At 57.8% G+C, this 16,560-nt stretch overlaps 1 protein-coding gene across 1 annotated transcript; it reads right to left on the bottom strand.

Moving 5' to 3' along the window:
* Nucleotides 1-1,250: 1,250 nt before the first annotated feature.
* LOC143692652 (serine/threonine-protein kinase pim-1-like) lies at nt 1,251-13,125 on the bottom strand. The gene is made up of 6 exons (XM_077172900.1): nt 13,115-13,125; nt 3,134-3,380; nt 2,962-3,012; nt 2,391-2,757; nt 1,599-1,775; nt 1,251-1,357 (listed from the first exon to the last, which is right to left on the bottom strand). Exons 1-6 carry the CDS (start codon nt 13,123-13,125, stop codon nt 1,251-1,253), a joined length of 960 nt encoding a protein of 319 aa, XP_077029015.1.
* Between the last annotated feature and the right edge of the window lie 3,435 nt (nt 13,126-16,560).

Raw genomic sequence — 16,560 nt, forward strand, 5'->3', positions numbered from 1 at the left:
TCCCACTTAGGGCTTTTTGCTCTGGTTTGGCAGTGCAGAAGGGCAATTCTCCATCCACCAGCTCCAGACTGCACTGCCTCAGGAGCACGGCCCACTCGCCAGCTTTGGCCCACTCGTGGCACTGCTAGAGGAGGAAGAAAGTGCAACTGCACAATTCCAGCCAATCAAGAAGGAAGAATGGGACAGACAAACACCCTGTACAGATGCAGGCGTTCAGCTGGGACTGTGGAGAGTTTGGGTCCTTGCCAATTGGATGTGTGTCCCCAGCTGCAATCTCTGGGCCTGCAGCAGAGTCTCACTCAGCTGCCAAAGCAGAAAGCTCAGGCGCTGTGCTGGCAACGGGCTCGTCTGATGCAGAGCTGTCAGAGCAATGTGAGGGCAGAGCCAGCCCAGCTGGGCCCAGGGCTGAGCCCAGCAGAGCCCTGGCAGAGCCCAGAGCAGCCTCAGCAGCCGCAGAGCCCGGCTGCAAGGAGAGAAAGCAGAAACCGCCCGTCAGCTGAGGGCTCCTGGGCCCTTGTGCCAAGGCCTGCGGTGCCCAGGCCACGCTGGCTGTGCCCAGAGCTGTGCCCAGAGCTGCCCATCCCTGCTGCCTTTGGCAGCAGAGCAGGAGGGCAGGACATGTGCCCAGCCTGCAGCCAGCCACGGCACATCCAGCCCTCAGCAGCTGCCCAGAGCCAAAAAGCAGCTGGGCAGCCACTGAAGAATTCATTGCATCTGCCCCAGCTAAGGGGGAACCTTTGGTGCCCGGCCAGGCCCTGCCAGGCCCAGATCTGGGAGCATCCCCCTGCCTGTGGACTCACCTGCAAATTGGGCCTGGAGCCTGGCTTTGAAGAAGGTGCCAGAATCCAAGTCCATCATCTTCAGCTGGCCAGGCCGAGGAAGAGATTGTCACCCTTGAGGTTTTCCTTGGTGTCTCCAGCAGCAGCCCCACCTGGTACAGCTTCTCCAGGGGCTCCTGCTCCTTCCCTGGGGCCAGACCAGGCTATCAGGGCTCTTCCCAGGGCCCCAGCCATCCATGAACCAGACAAACCAAACCAGGGGGGGATGGTGGCCACCAGTGCTTGCCACACCAGGTCTCCAGCTCAGCTCCAGCCCAAGAGCTGTGTGTTCCCTTCTGCTGACCCCTGCTCAGAGCTACAGGCAGCACAAAACCAGCCTGGTTTGCTTTGCCACTGAGTGCCAAGAGATGTGTGGAGCTGGTACCTGCCAGGCCCCTGGATCCAACTGTGCACGTGGATCTCTCCCATCTTCTAGGGCAGAGGAACACCCTGCACCCAAGGATGGCAGAAAAGCTCTTCTAAGGATGGCCTGTCCAAGGGTTGCATGGACAAACACCTCTTAATGATATCCTGGCACTCTGGGGAGAGAAACCAGAAATCACCAGTCAGCTGGAGAAGTTGCCCCCCTGTTCCCGTGCCCAGGCCATGCTGGGTGTGCCCAGAGCTGGGCCTAAACTTCCCCATGGATGCTCTGTTTGGAGGAGAGCAGGAGAGCAGGACCTGTGCCACCTCCTCAGCAGCTGCCAGAGTGGGATGCCCACGAGCCCGCTGCTGTCTCCCAGCACTGGGATCCCCCCGTGCCCAGAGATGAGGATCCACCTTGAGAGAGCCAAGATGGGAACAAGATCCGCCCCCGGATGATCTCCTGGCCCCTCCTGAACGGGTGCTTGCCCATGACCAGGTGGCACAGCAGGAGGCCCAGGGACCAGATCGTCGCTGCCTCGCCGTGGTAGCGTTGGTGCTGGATCCACTCTGGTGGGCTGTAGGACAGGGTTCCTGTGGAACACAGACACAGCTCAGCAGGGGGATGCTGCTGCTCCCAGAGCCCGGCCCCAGCATCCCTGGCCATGTGGGGGCTGCCCCACAGGCACACGGGGTGAGCGCTGCCCTCTCACCAGCACCTGGGACTTGTGTACAAACTCGGGGCTGGAAAAGAAGCCACAGGTGCTGGAAGAGGGCAGCAGAAACCCTGGGAAGGCCCAACCATGACACACAAAGGAAAAACCCACCCAGTGGTGGAGAAAACCCACTCTCCTCCCCACCTGCATGGCCCCCAAAAATGTTAATAAGCCAAGGCAAACAAGGGGAGCAGAGCAGTCCAAGTCCTTCCTCGCCTGCACACCAAACCATCCAGGGCACGGGGTCAGACCCCCCTCTCTGCTACCCCCATGGGGGTTTGTGTCGGGCTGGCTGCCCCAGCTCCAGCCCCAGCCCAGGCCACAGTGGGTGCTGAAGGCTGTCGGCAGGGCTGGCAGCTGGCCCCCCTCACACCCCACCCAAATCAACTCGGCTCCAGCATCAATCCCATCCCGGCTGCAATAGGGGGAAGCCCCGGTGCTGCATCCAGGCTGGGCCATGAGATGCCCAGGAGCATCCCCTGCGAGGGCTCACCTGCAAACTGGGTGTAGGCTGTGTCTTGGAGGAAGGCGCCACAGCCAAAGTCGATGAGTTTCAGCTGCCCGCTGGCCAGGTCGAGCAGGATGTTCTCGGGCTTGATGTCCCTGTGCAGGACCCCGCAGGCGGTGCAGTGCCGCACGGCCTCCAGCACCTGGCGGAACAGCGCCCGCGCCTCCTCCTCCGGCAGGAACCCCCGCTCCGCCAGGAAAGCCGAGAGCTCCTGGCACCGCTCCGGACGCTCCAGCACCAGCAGGAAGCTGTCGGGGAGCTCGAGCCACTCCAGGAGCTGAATGACAGCGGCACAGCCACGGGACACCTTGGCCAGCAGCACGATCTCCAGTGGCGCGCTGCTGCCGTCGGGCTGCGGGAGGAGCGCGGTGCCGTCAGTGGGGCTGAGGCCGTGCCGGGGCTCTGGGAGCCCTCAGCCAGCCCGGGATGCTCTGCATGCCCCGCTCAGCCCACGCCCGCTCTCCCCGCAGGGCTCCCGGCGGCTCCCACCCTGCCGGGCCCCGGCTCCTCGCCGCCCGGCCCGGCCCGGCTGCTGCCGCTGGCCCCGCTCACTCACCAGCTCGCCCCAGTGCCGGATGCGATCCCGCGGCACGCGTTTGATGGCCACCTGCGAGCGAGGGAGAGCAGCGGGTGAGCTCGGCGCCCTGCCCACCGCGCTCCGACCTTTTCCTCCTTGTCCGCCTTCTCCTCCTCCTCCTCCTCCGCCCGCCGCCGGCCCCGCCGCTCACCGGGGCGCCGTCCGAGAGCCGCGTGGCCGCGAAGACGCTGCCGAAGCCGCCGCGCCCCAGCAGCGAACCCACTCGGTACCGCTCCTGCAGGGCCTCCTGCGCCTTCCCTGCGGGCGGGACGCGGCTGTCAGCGCTCGGCCCGGGACCAGCAACGGCCCCCGAGCGCCCCTCAGCCGCCCCGGGCCGGCCATGCCCAGGCGTTCGCTCTTTGGAATGCGGCACTTGAGGCTCGGGGCCGGCGGCCGCGCTGCCGAGCGGCGGAGCTCGGGCCGGGGAAGCCGCAGCGGAGGCGGCGGGAGCGGCTGCGCCGCCTGTGTCCTCCGCGGGCCCCGAGAGGAACCAGGGACGGGGCCGGGGTCGAGGCCGGGGACGGGGCCGGGGCTGGAGCCTGCGTCGGGTCCGGGGCCGGGCTCGGGCCAGGCGGAGCCGAAGGGCGGCGATGCCGCCCTCGCACCAGGAACTGACGCCCGCCCAGCAGCGCCACCGCCAGTACGGCCAGAGCCGGGCGGAGGCGAGAGCGCGGCGGGACGGCCGGGGCCGGGCACGGGGCAGCCCCACCCGGGGCCGGGGGCGGGCCGGGGGCATGGCCCGGCCCGGCAGGGGAGAGGGAGGCGGGGAGAGGAGAGGGACGCCGGGCAAGGGACCCTGGGAGAAGGGTGCCCGACCGAGGGAAAGGGAGAGAAAGAGAAACAAAAAGAGAAGGAGTGTTGTAGATTATCTGCTTTTGCTGCTGCCGCCGCTGCCGCCGCTGCAACTGAAGCACCGGGGCCGTTCGTCCCCGTGTCCGTTCCCCGCTCGCCCCACGAGCCCCACGTTCGAGCCCCGCGCGCCCCGGGCACAGCCCCTGAGTCTGTCCAAACACGGGAACTTTGCAGCGGTGAGCCCAGATGCAGAGCCCTGACTCCTGCACACTGGCACAGCAATCCCCTCGCTTGCTGCTCTGCATTGGCCTGGCTGAGGGTCAAACACTGTCGGGCCACCTTCCCTTGCTGTAGGATTCCTACCTGACCCCAGCACTGCACTTACATCTCCAGTGTTGCCTTCCAGTAAAAACAGGGGAAGGAAAAACATGTGTGGCTCATGGTATTTTCAAGTGTCTAAAAATCACTAAGTCGCCGATCTTTGAGGTGCGGTGCATCTGGAATTCCTGGGATGGAGAAGTAGTGCAACATGGAAAAGGGGAGCATAGAAATAAATAGAGGAAAATATCTTGGATTGTTTCTTTCTGTTTTCATTTCATTTCCTAAAAACTGTTTCAGTTCTTCCAGAATCTTGTCCACAGTCCTGTTTGCTCTTTCCAAGAACCTTTCCTGGAGAACGAGGTGCAGCTTCTGTCACATGATGTGCCACCAACTGCAGCTTCTCTTGGCTTTCCACACTGTGCATGCAGCACAACTCTTGCAGCAAAGCAGGAGAAACGTTTGAAGAACTTTACAGCTTGTTCTTTCTTTTCCTTTTGAGCTAGGCACTTGTGCCATTGGTGAGGTTTTCATTGTTACTGATTTACAATAAGAAAAGATGATGGGCTACCAGGAATTGTTAGGGAATGCAAGCTTGACTGAATGCAGAGAAAGACTCTCCAGACCTTGCAGCCAGAAATGGAGAGCTGTGTGATAATCATTCCAACGCCCCCATGGACATCTTGAAAGTGATGTAGAACATGAAAATGGGCTGACAGAGGGAGTTTGTGTCAGTGTTCAGTTCAGATGCTTCTACATCTCCTGCACTGATATAAATCAAGAGCACAATCAGTTCATGAAAGGCACCAGAACAAGCTGGACCCCTCAGGAGATGACTGAAAGAATCTGAAAAGGTGAAATGCAGGGAATGACTTGGTGAGCTTTGCCTGTACAAAGGATCATTTTTCCTAATACTTTCCAATCCATTCCCTCCACTTTTGTCCTTCCTGACAAAGCCATTTTCATCCCAGACTCCCCATGAAATGGGAAGCCTGAGCTTGTGGAGTGCCTGAACGATGCCCTGTTCCTCTGCAGGGACACTCAGGCTGGAACAGGAGCAGGAGCCCTCTCTGGGGCAGCCTCCTCCAAGCTGGAATTTGTGCTGTTCTGGGAGAGGAGGAGGAGGAGGAGAAGGCAGGCGCTGTGTGGCAGGAGCAGGAGGGTTGGGCCACAGGACATTCTGTCTGCGCCGCTGCCCCACAATGGGCGGCCGTGCCCCGCGTGCGCTGAGCTCCCTGGGCTGGGCTCAGCTTCCCGCTGGGACTGGGCAGAGCCTGGGCTCAAACTGGGGGCAGCAGCACTGCAAAACACCTCTGGGCATCTGTGTTTGCTGCTGCTGGGAAGGAGCAATGAAGTGAGTCGAGAAGTTCTGGTTTCTGTTTCTCCTGGTGGATTTTTAAATTTAATTCCACACTATGGAGGCAATTTCTGTGCTGGCCTCTGTCAGTTTATTCTCTTTCAACACAACAAGGCTGTGTTTGAGCACTGCAAATGTGGCCTGTGTGGCTTTAATTCCTCTCGCCTTAGTGCTCAGGGGCTGGTGATATTCCAGTATCTGCTGATCTTTATGCCTGCAACAAAAGCACTGACTTCACTTTCAAGAAAGAACCGTGGGCAGCACCAACTGAAAGAGGCACTTGCAGTTTTATGGGTAAAATTCAGGTGGCAAGCAGAAGAGGGCCAAGAGCAGCCGTGATCTCCAATTCCCATGGCAAAGGCACCAGCAGCCTCCCGCTGTCAGCTCAGGGTGAGTCAAACAGAGCTGAAAACAGCGCTGGAACCCGATCCTTTCTTCCTCTGAGGGCTGGCTCAGGGCAGCACAGGCGGGCCCTGAGCAGTCAGGGCTGTGTGTGGGTGCTGGCTGCTCTGCTCCAGAATTGAGCTGGAAAAAGCCCTTGGGAGCCGAGGCAGGAGCAGGCGGGAAGGGGCCGGCGCTGCTGCTGCTCCTGGCCGGGAGCCCCGGCTGGGCCGGGCCGGCGCCCCCTGCGCTGCAGCTGCTGCTGCTGCCAGAGCCGGGCGGGACTCGGGGACAGGGAACGGACACGGGGGGGGGGACAGCAAAGGCCTGGTGGCTGCAGGGATAGTGACGCTGGGGCCAGCGCCTGCACAGAGCTTCAGCCCGCAATTAACCCCGAGGGAAACGTTGGGGAAAGGCTCCATTTCAGCCTTTCTGCACTCGTGGCTGGGAAGAGACTGAAATGAAAGCAGAACAAGCAAGGCCCAATCCCTCCTCTTTTGGGAGGAGCCCCGGCCCTGGGCCTGTGAGGGGCCTGTGAGGGGCCTGTGAGGGGCCGTGAGGGGCCATGAGGGGCCATGAGGGGCCACGGGGAACTGGGGAAGCCATAAAGGTCTGTGAGAGGCTGTGGGAGCCCAGGCCCCTCATGGAACCAAGGGTCCATTGTGACACTGCAGAATCAAGGAGATCATTGTTGACAGGATGGAAGCTCTTAAAACCAAGGGGCCACTGTGGCCCAGCAGGGCCTTATGGAACCAAAAGGACCATGGTGACACTATGGAGCCTCATGGTACCAAGGGGCCATTGTTACACAGCAGCCACAGCAGGGCCACAGAACATAGGAGATCATTGTGACACTGCAAAACCTCATGGAATCAAGACATCCATATTACTCTCCTGAACCTCATGGAACCAAGGGTCCCTTGTGACGCTGTGGAACCAAGGAGATCATTGTTGGCAGTATGAAAGCTCATGGAACCAAAAGTCCATTGTGACATTGTGGGGCCTCATGGAACCATGGAGACCATTATGACACTTCAGGACCCAGTGGAACCAAGGGGCCATTGTGACACTGCAGGGCCTTGTATAACCAAGGAGCCATTGTAGCACAGCAGGGCCTCATGGAATCAAGGGGGTCACAGTGACCCTGTGGGGTTCCGTAAGGGGCCATGGGGCTCTATAAGGGGCTGTGGGGCCCCATGAGACCACAGGGACATTCTGACTGTGGAACCAAGGATACCATTGTTATACTACGGTGCATCATGGAACCAAGGAGGCCATTGTGAACCAGCAGGGGAACCCGCTGAGACTATTGTGACACTTCAAGGGCCATTGTGGAGCTGCAGGGCCTCATGGAACCAATGACACCATTGTGACATGGCACAGCCTCATGAGACCAAGGGGACATTGTGACACTATGGGGCCTTGTAGAACTGAGGGGCCCTTGTGACCCTGTGTGGCACCATGGAACCAAGGAGAGCACTGTGACACTGCAGGGAACCAAGGGGCCATTCCGTACTTTAGGGCTTCATGGAACCAAGGTGCCATTGTGATACTGCGGAACCAAAAGAGACCATTGTGACACTGAGGGGCTTCATGGAACCAATGAGGCCATTCTGACATTCCGAATCCCCATGGAACCAAGGGGCCATTGTGACACCACAGGGCCTCACAGAACCAAGGCAGCCACTGTGACACTGCAAGGTCTCATGGAAGCAAGGGACCAGTGTAACACACCCAGGCCTGGTGGAAGCAAGGGGCCATTGTGATCCTGGGGAACCCAATAGAACCTAGGGGCCATTTTGAGACTCTGCATCCTCACGGAACCAATGGGCCATTGTGGCACTGCACAGTCCCATGGGAACAAGGAAACCATTTTGACACTGCAAGGCCTCATGGAAGCAAGGGGCCATTGTGCCACTGTGGAGCCAAGGAGACCATTGTTATATCACTGGGCCTCATGGAAACAAACATCTGTTGTGATCCTACAGGATCTTATGGAACCAAGGGGCCACTGTGATGCTGCAGGGCCCCAAGGATCCAAGAACATGGAACAGGTCTGGCTGGCTGGGCCTCCTGGGGGCTGCCTGACTGGTCCAGCTGACCTTGGCATGTTGAGGACCACTTCTCATCAGACACTGAAGCCCTGGAGTTGTGTGCTTTCCTTCCTGTGGGAAAGAACTGTCCTTCTCCTCCAGGGGTTCATGGCTGAAATTGGGATTCCTCTTCCAAATTTGATTATATCCAAGGATTATTCCCATATGAAAGCTGCCAGGACAGACAGCTCTGGCTGGCCTTGGCCTCTTGGGGGCCACCTCTCATCTGCCTTTAAAACACTGGGGGCTGGTGCTTTTCTTCCCATGGAAAAAACCCATCTTTTATGTCCAGGCATCCATGGCCAAAATTGAGAATCTACCTCCAAAATTCCTTATATCCAAGGATAGCTCCCAGACAAAAGCTGCCAGGACTATCCAGGTTCCCTTGGCTTCTTGAGGGCCAGCTCTCATCTCCCTTTGAAACACTGGGGCTCCTCACTTTCTTACCTGTGGAGAAGAACTGTCCTTCTCGTCCAGATGCCCATAGACAAAAGTGGGGTTTGGCTTCCCAAATTCTGTCTCTCCAAGGATTCTTCCCTGACAACAGATCTGGCTGGCCTTGGCCCCCTTGGAGCTGCCTCTAATAAGCCTTTGGAACACTGGAACTCCACCCTTTCCTTCCTATGGAGAACTGTCATTCCAGTCCAGGAACCCATGGCTGAAATGGAATTCCACCCCCAAAACTCCCCATATATCCAAAGACTGCTTTCAGACAAAAGCTGCAAGGAAAGACAGGTCTGGTTTGCCTTGGCCTCTGGTGACTGCTTCTCATCTGCCTTCAAACCCTGGGGTTCTGTGGTTTCCTTCCTATAGAAAAGAACTGTCCCTCTTGTCCAGGCACTCTTGGCCTCAGGCACTTGACCACTATACAGGGATGTTGGGAAGGATGAAAGTTTGACAAGAAAGTCTCACAGATATGTATGCTTGGCAGAAAGATTTTTGAATGTAGAATCTGAAGAAGGAATAGAAATGAAAGCAAGTTTTGATATAAAAGAAAAGAATTGCTGGAGTGGTCTTACTGGATAGCTAAGAAGGCAAAGTATATGTTAATTAGAAAGGGTTTTTATGACTTAGAGCAAAGGATAAACCCACCTCAAACAAGAAGATGTTTTTACCAAGCAGAAAGATAGCACAGGCAAACAAGTCAGCAAATGCTGCAGGTAGAAAAAAGGTCTCAGAATTTTCCACTGCAAGAAAACTGGAAAACAACTTCTAGCTTAAACTGTAATGTACTAACTTTTAGTGACTGGAGAATAGTAACATGAATATGGTAATTATAGTAGTTACAATTGGCTATAGATAAAAGTATAGGTATAGATTGGTTCTACTGTATTAAGATGCTCAGCAAAGAAAAGTATATAATGCATTTGTAACCTAAACTAAGGGTCTCCAGGCCTGCAGCTGGAGCTGACAGCTGTGGGCACAGCTCTGTCACCCACGACCCTGGACTGCTGTAACACCTTGCAAACAATAAACTGCATTTTGAAGAGCCGCCTGGAGTGCCACATCCCTCTTTTCGGCTCTCACAAACGGGTATTTCCCAGATCTACCAGAGCCCAGATCCATAAATTTCCTGGTGCTGGTGCAGCCCAAGTGCAGCAATTTGCAGGCAAAAAAAGCCAAAATCTGGCAATTTTCCATTGCTGGCTCTGTCGCTGCCCAGACCTGGAGTTGCCCAGCACTGCCATTGCCCAGATGCAGAAATTTCCCAGTGCTGGCAAAGCCCAAGTGCAGCAATTTGCTGGCACAGAAATCCAAAACCCGGCAAATACCTGGGGCTGGCACCACCCAGATCTGGTGTTTTCCAGCACTGCCAGTGTCCAGACCTGGCAATTTCCTGGTGCTGGCACAGCCTAATTCCAGCAATTTGCTGGCAAAGAAAGCCAAAATCAAGCAAATACCTGGTACCTAAAGCAATGCAATCTCGTGTTTGCTGACATCGCCAGTGCCCAGATCCAGAATTTTTCAGATGCCTGCACAGCATAATTCCAGCAATTTGCTGGCACAGAAGGTTAACATTTAGCAATTTCCCGGTGCTGGCACATTCCCCACCCAGATCTGGTGTGCGCTGGCACTGCCAGTGCCCACATCTGGCAATTTCCTGGTGCCAGCACCTCCCAAATGCAGCAATTTTCTGGCAAAGAAAGCCAAAGCCCAGCAGCTTCCTGGTGCTGACACTGGCATCACCCAGATCTGGTGTGTTGGGGGGGCCTCAGCTTAAGACTGTGGGAAAACCCTCTTTATTTAGGGTCAGCAGGAGCTCCCGGCCATAATCCTCTTGTTCAGTTATGCAGATTGTTACCAGAAAGTTCTGGGTTCTCTTTGCTATCATTGGTTACTTTTTACTGCAAAAAGTGTAATATTCTTAATCGTTCCTTCCTCTTGGGTCCTTCTCTCAGATCCCACCTTTAACCCCTTGTCCTAGATTGCTAAGCAATGTGTATTCCATTTACCATCTGTTAGGGCTATGGCAGTTGTATTCTGGGAATTGGGCAGTTTTCTTATGTCTTCCCCAACCAATCCTCCCTCCGGGGAGACACCTGATGTTAATGGCCATTGAATGTCACTGCATGACTGATAAAATCACAGCATCCCACTGCAAGATGCTCCGCCCAGAGGGAGGAGCCAAGCATTCCCAACTGGATATAATCTGAGATCTTGGGACACCAGAGCATTTCCACTGGATTCCCAGAGGAACAGCTGCTCTTCCACTGGATCTTCAAAGGAAGACTGACTACACCCCTTTCTACAGGATCACTGCTCCAACAGAACCACACCTGCTGCTCCAGGAGGGCTGCAGCCACAATTCCAACTGGACTGCTACCAACACCCTGACCAACAGGGTGTCATGTTGTATTCTGACTCTGTCAGTGTTGTTTTGATTTACTGCATTGTTTATTTTTTTTCTTCCCTAATAAAAGAACTGTTATTCCTGCTCCCATATCTTTGCCTGAGAGCCCCCCCTTCATTTCAAATTTATAACAATTTGGAGGGAGGGGGTTTACAGTTTCCACTTCAGGGCAGGCTCCTGCCTTCCTTAGCAGACACCTGTCTTTCCAAACCAAGACACCCTCCCCATAAATAAATGTATAAATATCCCTGCTAGACCCTGGACCCAGGCTTTTTTCTGCTTTGCTCTCTGTACTGTGCACGCCGTCCTGTTTGTTGTGTTTGCCTTCATTAAAGTTCTGTTTCCAGAGCACCAGATGAAAGCAGTCTCTGTCTGTAAAGTGGCCAGAGCTGGTTCTCAGGGAAACCACTGGTCAACGGTCCGGACGAGGGCCAGAAGGTTTCACTGGTGTTTGCTGGCACCGCCAGTGCCCAGATCTGGAAATTTCCCTATTCTGACACAGCCCAAGTGCAGCAGCAATTTACTGGCAGAGAAATCCAAAACCCTGCAACTTTCTGCTGCTGGGTCTGGCACCACCCACATCTTGTGTTTGCTGTGCCAGTGCCCAGATTTGGAAATTTCCTGGTGCCAGCAGAGCCCAAATCCAGCAGATTTCTGTCGCTGGCAACGACACCACTCAGATCTGGTGTTTGCTGGCAGTGCCAGTGCCCAGATCTGAAAACTTCCTGGTGCTGGCACAGCCCAAGTCCAGTGATTTGCTGGCACAGTAAGCCAAAATTTGGCAATTTCCAGGTTCTGGCTGCAGCACCATCCAGATCTGGTGTTTGCTGGGACTGACAGTGCCCAGATTTGGAAATTTCCCAATGCCTTCACAGCCCAGGTCCAGCAATTTGGTTTTAGCTAGCTTAGGCAGAGAAGTTCCTGGGACTGTGACTTTGCTTTTTCTTGGAATTGTTTAAACCTGCTCTGGACTGAAAACCCAGAAAAACACCAGCAGCTCACACCTGTGGCCCACCGAGCTCTGGGACACTGCATTCCAGCACCAGAGGGACTTAGAAGAGACCGAGTGAGCCAACTACACCCCACAAAAAGGACTTTCTGAATTTGCCATCTCTTCAGCACTGTCAGAGGTTTCATTTAATATTATTCAGTATTCATGCTTGTGAATAGTTTATTTGTTAAATAAACTGGGGTTTTTTCACTTTTCTCGAGGGAAGTCTTTTCCTGAACTAGTAGGGGGAGGGGCTGCTTGAACATGCTTTCTAGACAGAGCCCTTTTGGAGGTTTCCTCCCCAGATTTGCCCTAAGCCAGCACAAACAGTCATCATGAAAATTTCACCAGTGGCATAATTTCCTGCTGGCAAATCTTGTGACAGAAGCTTGACCTTGTTCTCCATGAGACATTCTTGGGAAGAGCAGAGAGGAGAAGATTCCTGGAAAACTGAAACAGCTTTCCAGAAGGGAAATGAAAATGAAAGAAACAATCCAAGATCTTTTCCCCTATTTATTTCTATGCTCCCCTTTTCCATGTTGCACTACTTCTCCATCCCAGGAATTCCAGATGCACCGCACCTCTAAGATCGGTGACTTAGTGATTTTTAGACACTCGAAAATACCATGAGCCACACAGAGTTTTCCTTCCCCTGGTTTTACTGGAAGGCAACACTGGAGATGTAAGTGCAGTGCTTGGGTCAGGTAGGAATCCTACAGCAAGGGAAGGTGGCCCGACAGTGTTTGACCCTCAGCCAGGCCAATGCAGAGCAGCAAGCGAGGGGATTGCTGTGCCAGTGTGCAGGAGTCAGGGCTCTGCATCTGGGCTCACCGCTGCAAAGTTGCCGTGTTTGGACAGACTCAGGGGCCGTGCCCGGGGCGCGCGGGGCTCGAACGTGGGGCTCGTGGGGCGAGCGGGGAACGGACACGGGGACGAACGGCCCCGGTGCTTCAGTTGCAGCGGCGGCAGCAGCGGCGGCAGCAGCGGCGGCAGCAGCAGCGACAGCAGCAGCGACAGCAGCAGCAGCGACAGCAGCAGAACAGATATTTTAGATCACTTTTTCTTTCTTTCTCTTTCTCTTTTTCCTTCTCTTTCTGTTTTTCCTTCTGTTTTTCTTTCTCTCCCGTTCCCGCTGTCGGGCACCCTTCTCTCGGGGTCCCTTGCCCGGCGTCCCTCTCCTCTCCCCGCCTCCCTCTCCCCTGCCGGGCCGGGCCATGCCCCCGGCCCGCCCCCGGCCCCGGGCGGGGCTGCCCCGTGCCCGGCCCCGGCCGTCCCGCCGCGCTGTCGCCTCCGCCCGGCTCTGGCCGTACTGGCGGTGGCGCTGCTGGGCGGGCATCAGTGCCTGGTACGGGGGCGACATCGCCGCCCTTCGGCTCCGCCTGGCCCGAGCCCGGCCCCGCCCCCGAGGCAGGCTTCAGTCCCGGCCCCGTCCCCGGCCCCGACCCCGACCCCGGGCCCGGCTCCTCCCGGGGCCCGCGGAGGACACAGGCGGTGCGGCCGCTGCCGCCGCCTCCGCTGCGGCTTCCCCGGCCCGAGCTCCGCCGCTCGGCAGCGCGGCCGCCGGCCCCGAGCCTCCCGTGCCGCGTTCCAAAGAGCGAACGCCTGGGCATGGCCGGCCCGGGGCGGCTGAGGGGCGCTCGGGGGCCGTTGCTGGTCCCGGGCCGAGCGCTGACAGCCGCGTCCCGCCCGCAGGGAAGGCGCAGGAGGCCCTGCAGGAGCGGTACCGAGTGGGTTCGCTGCTGGGGCGCGGAGGATTCGGCAGCGTCTTCGCGGCCACGCGGCTCTCGGACGGCGCCCCGGTGAGCGGCGGGGCCGGCGGCGGGCGCAGGAGGAGGGGGCGGAGGAGGAGGAGGAGGAGGAGGAGGATGGGGCTGGGCAGGGCGGGCGGCGAGCTGAGCCCGCTGCTGTCCTTGGCTTGCAGGTGGCCATCAAAAGGGTGCCACGGAACCGCGTCCGGCACTGGGGCGAGCTGGTGAGTGAGCGGGGCCAGCGGCAGCAGCCGGGGCTGCCGGGCGGGGATGAGCCGAGGCCCGGCACGGTGGAAGCCGCCAGGACGCCTCGAGGGAGAGTGGGCGTGGGTCCAGCGCAGGGCGCAGAGCATCCCGGGCTGGCTGAGGGCTCCCCGAGCCCCGGCACGGCATCGGCGCCACTGAGGGCATCGTGCTCCTCCCGCAGCCCGACGGCAGCAGGGCCCCGCTGGAGGTCGTGCTGCAAGCCAAGGTGTCCACTGGCTTCCCTGGTGTGGTGCAGCTGCTGGAGTGGCTTGAGCTGCCCAACCACATCGTGATGGTGCTGGAGCGGCCAGAGCGGTGTCAGGACCTGCAGCGTTTCATTGGGGCACGGCGGTTCCTGCCCGAGGAGGAGGCACGGGCGCTGTTCCGCCAGGTGCTGGAGGCCGTGCGGCACTGCACCAGCTGCGGGGTCCTGCACCGCGACATCAAGCCCGAGAACATCCTGCTCGACCTGCACACCGGGCAGGCCAAACTGATCGACTTTGGCTGTGGCACCTACCTGCAAGAGACAGCCTACACCCACTTTGCAGGTGAGCCCACGTAAGGGTGTACTCCTGGTCCCGGGATCTCATGGCCCAACATCTCCCAGCCCAAGCTGGCTGTGGCAGCGGGGATTCTCCCTTTTGCTGCCAGTCAGGGGACTGAGTCTTCAGCTGAGTTGCTTTAGAGCAGGGCTGGGTGGGGAGCCATCTTCCAGCCCTGCTGGCAGCCTTTGCCAGCCACTCTGCCCAGGACTGGGGCTGGGCTGGGGCAGCCAGCCCGACCAAAACCCCCGTGGGTGGGGGTAGCAGAGAGGGGGGCAGAACCTGTGCCCCAGCCAGTTTGGTGTGCAGGCAAGAGGAAGGGCTTGGACTGATCCACTCTCCCTGTTTGCCTTGGCTTCCTAATATTTTTGGGGCAATGCAGGCAGGGAGGATAAGGGCATGTTTTCCCCAGCACGGAGAGGGTTTTTCCTTTGCAGGTCAGGGTCAGGCTTAGCCAGGGCTTCCTCTGCCCTCTTCTGACACCAGTGGCTTCTTTTCCAAGCCTAAGTTTGTGCACAAGTCCCAGGTGCTGGCGAGAGGGCAGTGGTCACCCTGTGTGCCACTGATGCAGCCCCCGCAGGCCCAGGGATGCTGGGGCCAGGCTGTGGGAGCAGCAGCATCCCCCTGCTGAACTCCATCTGTATTCCATAGGAACACTGTCCTACAGCCCCCCGGAATGGAACGACTTTGGCTGGTACCATGGCGAGGCAGCAACGATCTGGTCCCTGGGCATCCTGCTGCACCAGATGGTCTGCGGGGAGCACCCGTTCAGGAGGGGCCGGAACCTCAGCTGGGGCCAGCTCCCGCTGCCACAAGGGCTCTCTCAAGGTGGATCCTCTTCTCTGGGCACGGGGGGAATCCCAGTGCTGGGAGCCAGCAGCGGGCTCGTGAGCATCCCGCTCTGGCAGCTGCTGAGGAGGTGGCACATGTCCTGCTCTCCTCCAAAACAGGGAAGTGATGGGAAAGTTTAGGCCCAACCCTGAGCGCATCCAGAATAGCCTGGCCATGGGAATAGAGGGGCAAAGCCAACAGGAGCCTTCTCTGGCTGACCGTCAGTTTCTGCTTTCTCTGCCCAGAGTGCAAAGATCTGATCAGGTGGTGTTTATCCGTGAACTCCTTGGAGAGACCCACATTAGAAGACCTGGTCTGTGATCCTTGGGTGCAGGATATTCCTCTGCCATAGAAGAAGGGAGAGAGCCACAGGCACACTTTGATCCAGGGCCCTGGTAAGTTGCAGCTCCACACATGCCATGGCAATGAGAAGCAAAGGAAGCCAGACCTTTTTGTGCTGCCTGTGTCACTGCACCGGGGCCATGGGATGAGCACACGCAGCCCTTGTGCTGGAGCTGAGCTGCTCTGCCCAGCACTGGTGGCCGCCATCCAAGCTGGTTTTGCTTGTGCTGGTTCCCTGACAGCTGGGGCCCTGGGCAGAGCCCTGAGAGCCTGGTCTCCCCCCAGGGAAGGAGCAGGAGCCCCTGGAGAAGCTGTACTGGGTGGGGATGCTGCTGCTGCTGCTGCTGCTGCTGCTGCTGGTGCTGCTGCTGCTGCTGGAGACAGCCAGGATGACATCAAGGGTGACAAGCTCTTCCTCAGCCTGGCCACTGGAGGCTGAAGGTAATGGACTTTGATTCTGGCACCTTCTTCAAAGCCAAACTCCACAGGGAATTTGCAGATGAGTCCACACCCAGGGAAATGCTGCCAGATTTGGGCACGGCCCAGCCTGGCTGGGAAGCAAAGGTTCCCCCTTTGCTGGGGCAGATGCAACTCAACCTTCAGTCGCTGCCCAGCTGCTTTTTGGCAGGGCTGGGGGCATGGGCTGGGGTGGGTACGAAATGGGAGTGGGCTCCTGGCCCTGCCAACAGCCCCCAGCAGCCACCGTGCCCCGGGCTGGGGCTGGGGCTGGGGCTGGGGCAGCCAGCCCGACACAAACAAAGCCCCATGGTGGGAGCAGAGGTGGGACTCCAGAACCTGTGCAGGGGCTGCTTTGCTCTGCAGGCAAGGAAGGGCTGGGCTGCTCCACTGCCCTTGTTTGTTTTAGGATTTTGGGGGGCAGTGCAGGGTGGAAGAGAGAAAGTGTGGGCTTCCCTCAGCCATGGCTGGGTTTTTCCCTACCATGGAGGAGTTGGGCCTTCCTCAAGGCCCTGACAGAGATAAGAGTTTTTCCTGTTTTTCTTGTTTTCCCTTTTTGCATCTAATCTCTTTTCAAGAATGTGTTGTTTATTTTTCCAGAGGAAGCATTCTAGGTGGTCCAGTGTGGAT

The sequence above is a fragment of the Agelaius phoeniceus genome (assembly GCF_051311805.1).
Source record: "Agelaius phoeniceus isolate bAgePho1 chromosome W unlocalized genomic scaffold, bAgePho1.hap1 SUPER_W_unloc_2, whole genome shotgun sequence".
Lineage (NCBI taxonomy): Eukaryota > Metazoa > Chordata > Aves > Passeriformes > Icteridae > Agelaius > Agelaius phoeniceus.

What these genes read in the sequence shown, in the direction of transcription:
- LOC143692652 (XM_077172900.1), bottom strand. An exon ending in GGCTCTCGGACGGCGCCCCG is followed by an intron (nt 3,013 to 3,133) that starts GTGAGCGGCGGG and finishes CCTCGCTCGCAG; the next exon opens with GTGGCCATCAAACGCGTGCC. An exon ending in CCCATCTTGGCTCTCTCAAG is followed by an intron (nt 1,358 to 1,598) that starts GTGGATCCTCAT and finishes TTCTCTCCCCAG; the next exon opens with AGTGCCAGGATATCATTAAG.